The sequence below is a fragment of the Dipodomys ordii genome, unplaced genomic scaffold (assembly GCF_000151885.1).
Source record: "Dipodomys ordii isolate 6190 unplaced genomic scaffold, Dord_2.0 Scaffold34, whole genome shotgun sequence".
Classification (NCBI taxonomy): Eukaryota; Metazoa; Chordata; class Mammalia; order Rodentia; family Heteromyidae; genus Dipodomys; species Dipodomys ordii.
This window is the reverse complement of record NW_012267250.1, coordinates 10,014,630-10,027,019: the sequence shown is the minus strand read 5'-3', so window position 1 is coordinate 10,027,019 and position 12,390 is coordinate 10,014,630. Positions and strand designations below refer to the sequence as shown.

General features: G+C 38.4%; 1 protein-coding gene across 2 annotated transcripts in view; it reads right to left on the bottom strand.

Annotated features, from left to right (window-relative positions):
* Window positions 1-12,390, bottom strand: part of Arid5b (AT rich interactive domain 5B (MRF1-like)) — a 182,275-nt gene that overhangs the window by 20,740 nt on the left and 149,145 nt on the right. For both annotated transcript variants that reach the window (XM_013017164.1, XM_013017165.1), the window contains one exon: window positions 5,310-5,407. In XM_013017164.1, the coding sequence (XP_012872618.1) occupies window positions 5,310-5,407 (98 nt within the window). The remainder of the gene's footprint in view (window positions 1-5,309; window positions 5,408-12,390) is intronic.

The following is a 12,390-nucleotide window of genomic DNA, read 5'->3' as shown; positions in this document are numbered from 1 at the left end:
TTTCAGGAATATGGGAGGCAATATGTGTAAAGCTAGGTGGTGTCATGTAAAAGAAATCTTGAGGACCTGGAAGATCCAAGAACCACAGAGTTTGTATCTGATGACAGCAGCAGTGTTGTCAGGTCATACTGGGCTGCTCTAGCCAGGGTTAAGTGGACTAGTCTCCACTCTTCTACCTTACTTCTACCTATGTCTTCTGCCCTGATAAACACCTGACTTTGTGCCTACCATGTAAAGCAGCAACCCACTAAGGGCCTGACTGAAGGACTAACTGACATATATTTCCTAACTGTTGCTCACTGATATCTATCTTTATATATCATATACATATATGTCATATATATGATATATCATATATTATATAACTAGAGTTATAATCATATATATGATATATATCAGTGAGGAAAACTCTTTATTTATATATTTACATATATATTATCAAATATCATCAAAATGAGTTACTAGAAAAATGGAATTTAAAAAAGAGGCATACAAAATGTGATCCCGTATTTCGTACTAGATTAGTGGACATAAAACAAGTCTGGTAAATTCCATGTAAGGGTATCAAAGCTTACTTGTAATTGTTGTACTTATTAAGTACTTCATAGGCTAGTAGAAAATAGTTCATGGGCAGGTCAGGAAACCTCATTTGAGTTGTGCTGGTCTGAAGAGGGGTGTTAAGGGATCTCTCAAATATAACATTGCAAGATATTGCCTGTGAATTTCTCAATCATGCATTTATTAGCTCCAAGAGTATCAAAATGAGCTGGGTGCCAGTGACTCATGCCTATAATCCTAGCTACTCCGGAGGCTGAGATCCAAAGATTGTGGTGTGAAAACAGCACAGACAGGAAAGTTTGTGAGACTTATCTCCAATTACTACCACAAAGTCAGAAGAAGAGCGTGGCTCAACTGGTAGGGTGAACCCTGAGCGGAAAAAAAGCTACAAAAGAACGCACAGGCCTTGAGTTCAAGCCATTGAAACATATTCCCCCCTGCCCCCAACTCACTCATGTCAAAATCAGCAAATGAGCAAGAATACATGGAATTGTGCCCTGGACATGAACAGAACTGTAAGTCACTTTGACTAGACCTTGGCTTTTTGCCTTAGTATGATTAGCTGAGTAGTCTTTAGAATCTAATTAATCTTTGGCCTTCATTTTCAGCACATACTTATTTAGTCAGAATATGAAGCCCCCCCCTCCCTATCTTGCCTATCACCTTTAGCAAAAAAAGAAGAGAAGGCTAGAAGGAAGACCCTCTAGCTTTCTATTTCTGCCCAAGTGCATCTGGCCTGGTATGGCTCACCCCAAATCACTGTGAAGGAAGCTGCCTGAACCACACAATCTTGTTCAAGGGGCGCTGCTTTCTTACTAGGAAAGCAGAAGGTTAGAATTTGAAAGTGGGCATTATGTATGCAAAAAGATGAAGTGTAATTGCTCATTTCCCTCACAAAGAAATACATTTGTTTATGATTTTGATTTTCTACATTCTCAGAAAAGCACATCACAAAGTACTTTTTTTTTTTTTTGCCTTAATGCTCCTTTTAAAATCCTTAATAACAACTTCATGGGCTCCACAGAAACAGACCATTTAATTTATTCGGGAAAATTAAAACCAGTAATCTGGTATTCTGTGTAAAGGTCCCCCCCTCCCGCTTTACTTGTGCTTCAAAACATTTTTTTAAGAAAAAAGAAATGTGCATGTGAAACAAAGCCTTTAAAATGAATTATTATTCCAGAAAATTAAGCTAAGAGAATTTCATAAAAGCAGCCATTTTGCTTTTTTTGTTCCTTTACTGATAAAAGAAATTGATTTGAGCATCTTAAGCAAAGAGTTGGACAAGAGAAAATGTTCTACTAGTGCAGTCCAGGAAGATATAAGCATTTTTGTTTGCATTATAATCTATAGTAACTTTATCTTTAAATCCCAAGCAAATGACCAGAATAACATTTTATAAGCTTTGCTGAGTTTCAGACATCTATGTAGCAACAGCCTTGCGATGGGAAAACATTAATGCTTTTTATATTGGTAATCATCTGTAACATGAGCAATTAAGTACAGTACTAATGGACTATGGCCAGGAGCCTGGTACTAATATTAAAAACTGACAGAGATGAATAGGTTTGGAAGCAAAACCAGGCTGACAAAGACATTTTTATGAAGTGCTTGGACCTATTTGATTTAAACCAATCAGAGGCAAGTTTGGACGAGTCGGGCCTTCATCGACAAAGATGCATTCATAGGCATTGTACCATTTCTGCTATGCCTTAAATAAAAACAGCCATTGATTCTTTTCAACAGCCCGCACTTTCATTATTACACTCATTAATAAACCCAAAGTGCTCAACTAATATACAAGTAACATTTTACTGAGGAACTGGCTTTTTTTTTCTTGTAGTAAAATGAAAACATTTACTGGAATTGTGAACCACACTGCGTAAAAAAAATACATCACTGGATAATGCACAGTAGATCACTCTTTTTTGTTGTTGTTGTTGTTCAGCTTCTAGGAAAGCAAAGGTGGAGAGGGAACTAGCAAAAGGAGTGAGACTTTCTATTCAACCGAAAAGAGCAAGACGCCATTCTGATCTGGTTTTGGATGGCTTTACAAATTTCCAAAAGCATTTCCAGAGTTACTTGCCCACAAAGTTCTGATCCCCACCTTTCAAGCCTTCTTGAAAATGATGGTCTTTCACTAAGCTAAGTCACCTCTGTGTGATCTGTGTTTGTGAAGACAGTGACTAACAATGAATAAAATGGGCTGGGAAGGTGGTTCAGTGGTAGAGTGCTTGCCTTGCATGCATGAGGCCCTGGGTTCAATTCCTTAGCACCACATAAGCAGAAAAAGCCAGAAGTGGAGCTGTGGCTCAAGTAATAGCTTTGAGCTGAAGAGCTGAGGGCCAGTGCCCAGGCCCAGAGTTCAGACCCTATGACCGACCAAAAAAAAAAAAAATGAATGAATGAAATCTGCCATAATCAAGTCTTTGGAGTCACAAGTTCAGCCTCTTCTTTGGTCAAAAGCCCTGGACAGAACTCAGTGTTCTCTGCCTTTCTCTAGGCGAATCAATTAAAAGAAGTTGTCCAGAACAGTGGCTCCCAGCCACTTCTCCCTACCACTCATGGGATTATGGGTGATTCCTCAAAGATGAAGAATGACATGATTGTAACTATAGTCTTAAAAGTAAATCAGTGATCCTCATATTTTTGGTAATTAATTATTATGAATTGCACAGCACCCCTTGCTTCTAATCAGAAGGTGATAATGATCTAGATGGTAAAGGGAAAAATGCTAAAGACTTACAAATTACCCTGGGGCAGCTGTGCTCTAATCTGACTTTTGTAGGCTCTATACTACTATGGCTATTGCTGGTAAAGGGGACTGGAGGATGGTTCCCACATGGCAGCTAGTCTATTGCCTCTCAACTCCAAATCCACCCTTTTACACTAAGTTTTGTGATGGGAGAAGATGGACTCTTTAAAGACATGTCATCTTATTCAGTTGTCTTTCTGATGAGGTTCTGCAATCAGAGTGAAGGAAGAAGGGACCTCACCCTTACTGTTCCTATCAGTGCCAACCCAACAATCACGGAGCACAGCAGTTGGTCCCTCTTTTAGTGACAGCAAAACCAGTCCTCTGAGACCTAGCAGTATCCAGCAAGAACTCCCACCTCAGTAAAACCAAGTCCTTACAGCTCCTCCTCTCAGCTCCTAAAAGTTAAGTGCTTAGTTCTGGTTTGGTAAAGGACAATCTTCCAGCTTCTAGGTGGTCATACCCTAACTACTTCTCTCCATTTTCATCCTGGGGCAACTTGGAATTTTTACCTACAGGTGGATGAGGTACATTACACCAATACCTGATTCCCTATAGCAATTTTTTTTTTGTTAAATATATCCTGTCATTTCCATTTTACTCATTGTCCCCTGACTAAATATACTGAGCAAACAAAATGCTAGATTTTGAAAAATAATCCACTTTTTGAAGCCCAAATCTTGTGAAATATCTAGATGATCCCAAGAAACTGGGAAGGATTTTTATAATCCTCTAATAATGTTTAGTAGTTCCTAAACATTTGTTTGTGGTATCTCTATTAAAATTTTCAATTACTGATTCAAGGTTTTTGGTAAACTTTTTTTTCCAGAAAGAGGGAGACTATGAAACAAAATCTATCACCTTCAAAAGAATGTATGTTGGCCTTTCCTTTAAGACTGGGGCTATTTTATTCACAAAATTCTTGAGTGGAATTTACACAATGACACACACACATATACAAGATAGATTCAGTCATCTCCATTCCTAACCTTATCTGTTTATTTTAACACAATGAGATGTTTTGTGAAATTCCTCTCGTTAATGCACTTATCCACTTAACTAGGTGAGCTACCTAACGGGTGAGATGCATTCCCTTTTCAATTTTTGTTCATTATCAGGTCCTATCAGCTCAGGGGCTCAGGGAAAGGAAGAAGGAAATGTTCACTCTCTAATTAAAGCAACTTTGCAGACAATACTTGTAATGAAAGTGTTTTGATTAAAGGCTTGACTCAAAACCAAGCAGCCTATGGTATACTTCGGCATTATTTACAGAACATTCCCCTGAGAGGACACTGTGTGAGAATGCATTGGCCTTTGTATTAGATACTCAGCAAACTATGTCATATTTTAAAAAATGATGCTTCATATTGAAAAACAATACTTATAAAGAGCAGTAAATTGAACATCTATTATCAATTTTTAAAAATCATTCTGGACCATAATATTGCCAAGATAATCTCTGGGAAATACTTTGTGGGAATTTTTTATGATGTTCTAAAACCATTACAACTTATTCTGATTATTTCTACAAAAGCACCCTAACTTTTGTTGAATAACCATATTCTTGAGGCTCTGGATTAAATTCAGCATAGATAAAACTCTAATTGGACTTTAAGCTGCATAACCTGAGATGTGCTTGTATGTATAAGATGGGAAGATGGGCAGATGGGTGTCCTGGGTCCAGACTGAAGCTGGAATGAATGCTAATGACTATAAGAACCACCAATAAATTCCATACTCTCAGACTAGCGAGTGAACCAGCCTATTTGTCAGCTCCCTAGATGTGTCTTATGTTCATTCTAAGAACATGTAATTTTATTCCCTGTAACTACAAAAGGCCATATTGTCTAAAAAAAATCACAACGCAATGTATCAAGTAAATTATCAGAGGGATATTTTCTGTTTCCTAAAAGGTCCTTTAGGCTTCTTCTGCCTCATCTTCCAATTAACATCCTTTTAAATAATTAAGGCTTTCCAAGAAGGAATTTCTTCTTACCTTTCATAATGTCTCCGGGTACAGGTGGCGGCACTGGTGCTACCAGGGTTACCCCCCAATTCGTCATAAATATGTTTCCACTGACGGCGGGCTGTTATCTGAAAAAAAATGGCAATGAGAAATTCACTCTCGCATCATGAGACATTTGCAGTACCAGGCTTTGGTACATATGCAGCAATCAGAAGGGAACAGTCTGTTCTGGAAACCCAGAAACACACAGGTCCAGATGAGTTTAAGGGGAGATTATGGTTTTATATAGTGAGATCTCACTTTACAATAAAAATGGAATCCAACTTTTGGCTCTATATTTTGTCACCCACGGTACATTTCATCTTAGGCATCTCTCTGGCTATTTGTGTAGCTTATTTTATTCTCATCACCCAGAACCTTCTCCTTTCTGTTACCTGATTAAGTATCAAAATAGAATCACATTTCAGCTAAACTACATTTTAGTTTACAGCTTAAAGAAAATAAAAATTCACATTGGCTGCCCGAGGTTGGGTATCTAGGTTAAAGAAAAGACTTTGCCAAACATGCTTTTGTATCTTCTCATTTTAGACTCACAAAAACAACAAATGCCTACTTTAACAACACTAATTAAAATTACCACATAGTTTAATGAAAATGTTAAACCAGCTGAGGAATTTAGTCATCTCTAGCTACATTTTTTTAAATGCCAATTTTTCTAACCACCAAAACAAAACCCAAATCAGAAACTATGTATGTCACAAGCTGTTTATTTTTATGCACTTAGGTCAGGAAAGTGAGATAGTGATCAAATCCCATGAAAGCTAACATATTCCAGAGCTAATTTGCTCAACAATGTAGAGTATTGAGTTGGGAAACTAAAACCAAACAGCAGATAATATACTTCAGTGAGTGTTATGGTTTTGGTTTATTCCTTAAATTTTATTTTTGCACATAAATTAAGATTCTACAAAATATCAGATGCAAGATCTAGTAATTGATTATTTTGGGGGAAACCAAACCATGTACTAATCACACACAAGCAAGACTAGTGTTTCCTTGGAACTAGGAAGACAGGATATAAGTTATGAGATCATTGTGAACATTTCTAAACAGGGTGAAAACAAAACTCTTACTGAATGTGTGGGGGACAGGGTGTGATAAAGGTAACAGTGTCACTTAATACAATGAAGGCAGAAAGTTTCTTTTGAAAAATATCCACATTGCTGGCCAGCGGAGTTCACCAAGAGGCTATAAGTGCAGCAAGTAGTGGAAGTTTAACTTGCACTGGAGTTCTGCAATTATAATCTAAGAAGAGGAAATGTGGGGATGAAAAATTACAGGGTAAATGGACATTTTCCATTATCATTAAAAAGAAATAAAAGAACCCCTTCCTTTTCATAAACCCTGTTCAGCAGGCCCAAGTAGGACCTGGAAATAATGCTAAAATGGTTCCCATTCCCATGAAATAGTCTTGAACCAATTGGTTTCAACGGTTTTCTTTAGACACAGCTGTCTTCTCATATCTACTAGCAGGGATTACCAGAAATAAATTCATACTTATTTACAGGTTTGGTTTAGATTCTAACAACTGGTTTCAAACCCTTTTCAAAACACTCACATACTTGTTTGGATAGTTATTATATTGTAAACTAAATCTCCATCCAAACTTTAAATGATACAATCTCAGACTGATCTATTTGAGAGCTATCTATCAAGGAAGGAGAAACGCAATTCTTTCCTAAATGTTTACGTTACACCACACTCTACTTTCCCTCAGTCAGATGACACATTGCAGCCCAGGGAAGCATACAGGGCCAGGGAACAGCCACAAGGTGTGTCTGTCCCAGAAGTCACTCAGAAAAAACCATCACTCTGGTCATCTTTGTGTCTCTATGGAGCTTGGAACTTGTAAGACAGGTCCACATTATTGGACTCTCATTCAGATTCTGATTGAATTGAGACACACAGCAGAAGAGCAGCAAAACCAAGACCTATGCAATGGTGTTAGGACACCAAAACAAGACCTCTGATGAATCAAAGCAACTTCTCCATCACAACAACATGAAAAATAGCCTATGCTGTAGCAAGATGGTAACACAGGTAGGTCTTTGGGGCCCTATTCCTTCAAGGGAGGCAATGACTTTGGGAATCAAGGCTTTTACTGTGAGTTATCCACCTCTAGTGTTGAACCCCTTTTCCTATAAAGAAATGTATGGAAGAGTTAAGAAAGAATAGAAACAGGTGGGTGGGGTTAACAATGTGCTTAGTTAAAACCGAGGTTTCTTCCTCTCCTGTATCCAAGTATTCATCTCTCTGGTTAGCAGACAAGGTCTATACTGTGTTCACTATGGAGTCCTAGAGAAGTCCCGATTCTAGCAAAGTCCATCCACTGATGCATTCATTCACCAAACATTGACAGGCCAGATTTCGTTTCTCAGGTTCTGGACCAACAGCTGGATTATAACAATGGAAACAGGCCCAGCACACAAGCCTGTCCTCCAGCATTCAGCCACAGAACACCAAAAGCAAACCAACGGTCAGATGCAAAGCAAAATTGTACCTAGCATAAAAAAGGTAATGGATAAAAAAGACCCCTGCTTAACAATGCTTGATAGGAAATGTACTCATTACCTTACTCATTTAACTGTAACCCCTCTGTACAGTATCTTTAATATATACATACATATATGAAGAAAGACCACTGCTGATCCCAGAAGAGGGATGCTCTGTGGAACACTTGCTGTTGCAGAAATGACAGACATGCATTAAGAATAAATAATGCAGCAGAGGAGGATGGGAGGAGATCATGCCTATAATCCTAGCTACACAGGAAGCTGAGATCCAAGGATTGTGGTTGGAAGCCAGCCTGGCAGGAAAGTCTGTGAGACTCTTATCTCCACTAAACTACCAAAAAAGTTGGAAGTGAAGTTGTGGTTCAAGTTGTGGTTCAAGTGCTAGCTTTAAGCAAAAAGGCCAGAGACACAGCCTAGGCCCTGAGTTCAAGCCCCAGGACTAGCACACAAGCACACAAAAAGAATAAATAATGCATTATTATCTGATGAAACAACTGTGCCTTGCTCTAGGTCTAAAACATGATAACCAGAAGCCAGTAGCTGGCAACACTGGGCATTAATAAACCATGTGCTGCTGGCTGAGTATCTGTGTTAGTACCTCAGCTAGCAAGTTCTGGCATTTTGATACAGCTTTTGCCAATGAGGGTTCACCTAAAGTGAAGACAGGGCTGCTTCCAGAAAGTGTTTCTGTTCAGCAACTTTCATTGGGTCATCTGACTGAATCTGGCCATTTTGAGATATTTTCCTCAATTGGAGAGTCATCAAATGTTCTTCCTAACTGCTGAGTGCTTTCAAGTATACAGGTCTCTCTTCTTAGCATGGAGTTTTTATTTTTAATCTCCAGATCTATTTATTTATTTGTTTTATTTCAGTATTGAGACTGGATTCAGGGCCCTGAACTTGCTGAGCAAGCATTCTACCACTTGTGCCATATTCCCCACCTGATTTCGCTTTAGTTATTTGGTGATTGGGGGGTCTTGTGTTTTATTTTACCCTGGACCAGCCTGGACTGAGACTCTTCTATTGATTCATTCCTCATAGCTTACTGGTTGAGATGAGATTTTGTTAATTTTTTTGTCCTGATCCTTGACCCTCTTGACCTCACTCTCCAAGTAGCAGAGATTACAAATGTAAAGCCACTGCATCCAATACTCAACCTAATTTTTTTTCTTTATGATCATAGGTGTTTAAGGGCACTAAGAAAAATCCACCTTTGTATTTCGAAAAGAAAAATGACCATCTCTAACAAAACTGCGAGACCCCAATCAAAAAATAACAGTAAACAAGCACAAGCACTACTTCAAGCAATGCTGTCAAAAAGAAAAAGAGAAAGAAAGAAGGAAAGAAAGAAAGAAAGAAAGGGAAGGAAGGAAAGAAGAAAAGAAGGAAGGAAAGAAGGAAAGAAGGAAGGAAGGAAGGAAGGAAGGAAGGAAGGAAGGAAGGAAGGAAGGAAAAAAGAAAGAAAAAATAGTGGAATTCATGCTAACAGTATTTCTGTTAGTTTGCTTCCCCAGAACTCCTACAAGGCCCTCACTTGGATTACAAGGACTGTGATAGCATTATCTATTGCTACTTCCTTTTGTAGGACAACCTGCTGTGTACATGAAAGCATTGAAGTGGGAAGAAGAGGAGGAGGTAGAGCTCTGAAGGTATCATAAAAAGAAAGTGATATTTATGCCCTTGAAGGAAGCATAGCCCTACATGATCAACACAAAATGGGCTGAAAAACACAAGCAAGTAAAATAAACCCATCTGGATATTGAAACTCTTTATCTTACTTTGAAGGGACTTGGAATTTACCTTTTTCCCTAGCATAGGTTACCAGCTAAGGAGCTGTGTAAAAAGTACTCCACCCAGTGATGATCACAAAGTTTTCATTGTTTATCAAGGTAATGGTTGAGTAAACAAACTGACACTAGAATCTAGGCAGTGTTTTAAAGGTAGCCTAAAACGAAGTCTCCACAGTCCCTAACCTAGCTGATTAAACAAGTGGGGTGACCAGAAAAGCAAATTGTCCCTTCCACAATTTTATTGGGTGAAAAGAATCCATTGTTTAACAACATTTATGGAAAACTCATTATTTGAATCCAACACCTTTGGAGATCTTCATTTCTCTACCTTTAATGGTATAGGGATGACATATGCTGACATTTGGGCTGGACAGGTAAAGAAGTAGTAATCAGAAAATTTTGGACTTAAGTTCATCCAATGGCTCACAAAGAAACATGAAATCAAGGGAAGCATTTATTTCCTGTGCATGATGTTGCCTGGGCTGCTCTTGAGAAACAGCCTCTTTCTCAAGACACCTTGAGGGTGGACTGAATTCAAGGAAGATGACTTTGTTTTCCTGGTAGTACTCCAGGAACTGGAGCTTTTCAAAACGACATGACATCATCTTTGGCCTCAACAATTATGAATTAAGCCAGAGGCTTTGCCTGTCCAGTAAACTATGGTTAGATTCAGGAGAATGTATGAAGACGATGTCAAAACCAATACTTAATGTCAAAAACCTAATCTTTCCAGCAGGGACCAGTGACCTCCTCTTTTGGAAACAAAAATCATGATCCTGTTTCGTTAGTGGGAGGAGAAGGAGGTGGTAATCAACACTTTAGATGGTGCTACTCTATGTCAGCCATCATTTCTATAAGGATTTCTTCAGTACCCACTTCTCCAATCTATTTTTCCTGGAAACACTACAGCTAGGGACCATCAAATAGCCAGATGTAAATCACTTGAGCAAACCAAACTCCATAAGCTACAGCAGGTAATATCCTGGCTAGTCTCCAGAAGCATCTGCTTTGCTCAGATTGAGTGGCTTTTTCACTCAGGAGCGAAGTTTTTATCATGCTCTGCCTCTTCCATTGGGGGTGACTGTACTCTAACCTATTTCGAAGGAAAAATGGGGCAAACAACTAGGAAGAAAGAGACTTCATTGCCAATTAATCAAAATACCAGAATATAGTTTTTCTAGGAAGTTGAATGTGCTCAATAGATTTATAAAAATAAAGAGACACTGTATACATTTCCAACAAAGGCAGAGAGGGCTAAGGGATATAGTTATTGGTCAAATGCTAGAAAGACCTAAAATTAAACTTCTGCTTGTCTTTTTTCTTTTTCTTAAATTCAATTTGAGGGTTGTGAAGGACTAAAATGAAATAATCATAATTCACAATTCAAACCAGAAGGTTTGGAATAGTTTATAACCACAAACAAAAACAAGCCAATTAACATGGCCTCTCTTTATAACCAGAAAAAAGAATTCCAAAGAGATGTCTTTATCCAATCACAAGTTAAAAGTTAATGTATCTACATTTTTCACTGTGCTTTTTTCTTTTTCACTATTACTGGATATTTACATTACCCAGATTTCTCAATCCATCTCCTAAATTCACACATTTTTCTTTAGCAACAGATAAAATCCCAGCTTGTAACCAGTATATCTGGTATAAAGCCCATGTTAGGTACAAAGTATGGTTTGAAAAATGAGGTTAATAAAGGCGGGCCATCAGATACATATCCCAAAACATCACTGAATATATACAGACAACACGCCAGATAGACGAAGAAGTTGCTGGTAATGAAAGGCACAAGAAATGATCATTTATGAATTCTTTCCTCTCAGGGATGTTGTGCAGACTGAGAAAATAGTACACAAAATTCTCAGTAAGTTAGAATTTGAGGAACACCTGTGTAACTCATTTCATCTCCCTGTGCCTCAGTTTCCTCATTTGTGAAATGAGGACATGAATTGGAACAGAGCAAGAATTCTGTTTTGTACAAAGGTTAATTTAAGTCCTATACTTGTCCTTATTGCAAATAAAAATAGCTGCAAATTGGGACTACCACTTTGACACACCCCTGGAGGTCCCAGTTTCAAGTAGGTGCCATGGGCACAGTAGGCTGAGTGTGAATATTCATGTTACATCTGGGTAAAATAAAAAAGAAGGACACACAGAGACAGGTTACACACAAAGTAGCCTTGAGGATCCTCTGATCTAGAAGATTCTAAATTCTCTTTAGATCTCCATCAAATAAGTCTGCATTTGTTTCTGGTATTAGATAATCTGGAAGATAAGTCTCTTCCACTAAGTCTGTGATGGCAACTTAAATTCTAAGACTCTGGATGTTATTGTACCTTTCCTGGACTGATCTCAAATTTTAATCCTCATTAAACTTCCCCTCCTCCCATTTCATCAGTCAAAATATGCTATCAGGAAGATGTAATCTATACTTATCAGGTCCATAGCTTAGATGTAATGTAGCAGCAAACTTAAGCAGCTACAGGATAATAGGAAGCAGGAAGACAATAGGAAATAGAAAGGAAAGAAGCAGAAGAGAAGAGAAGAGAGGAGAAGAGAGGAGAAGAGAAAAGAGAAGAGAAGAGGGGAGGGGAGGGGAGAAGAGGGGAGGGGAGTGGAGGGGAGGGGAGGACACAAGAGAAGGCTATGTGTGGTGGCACAAATATAATCCCAACACTTGGAAGGCTGAGATAAGAAGATCTGGATCTTAAGGCCAGCCTGGGATACGTGGGGGGGGGG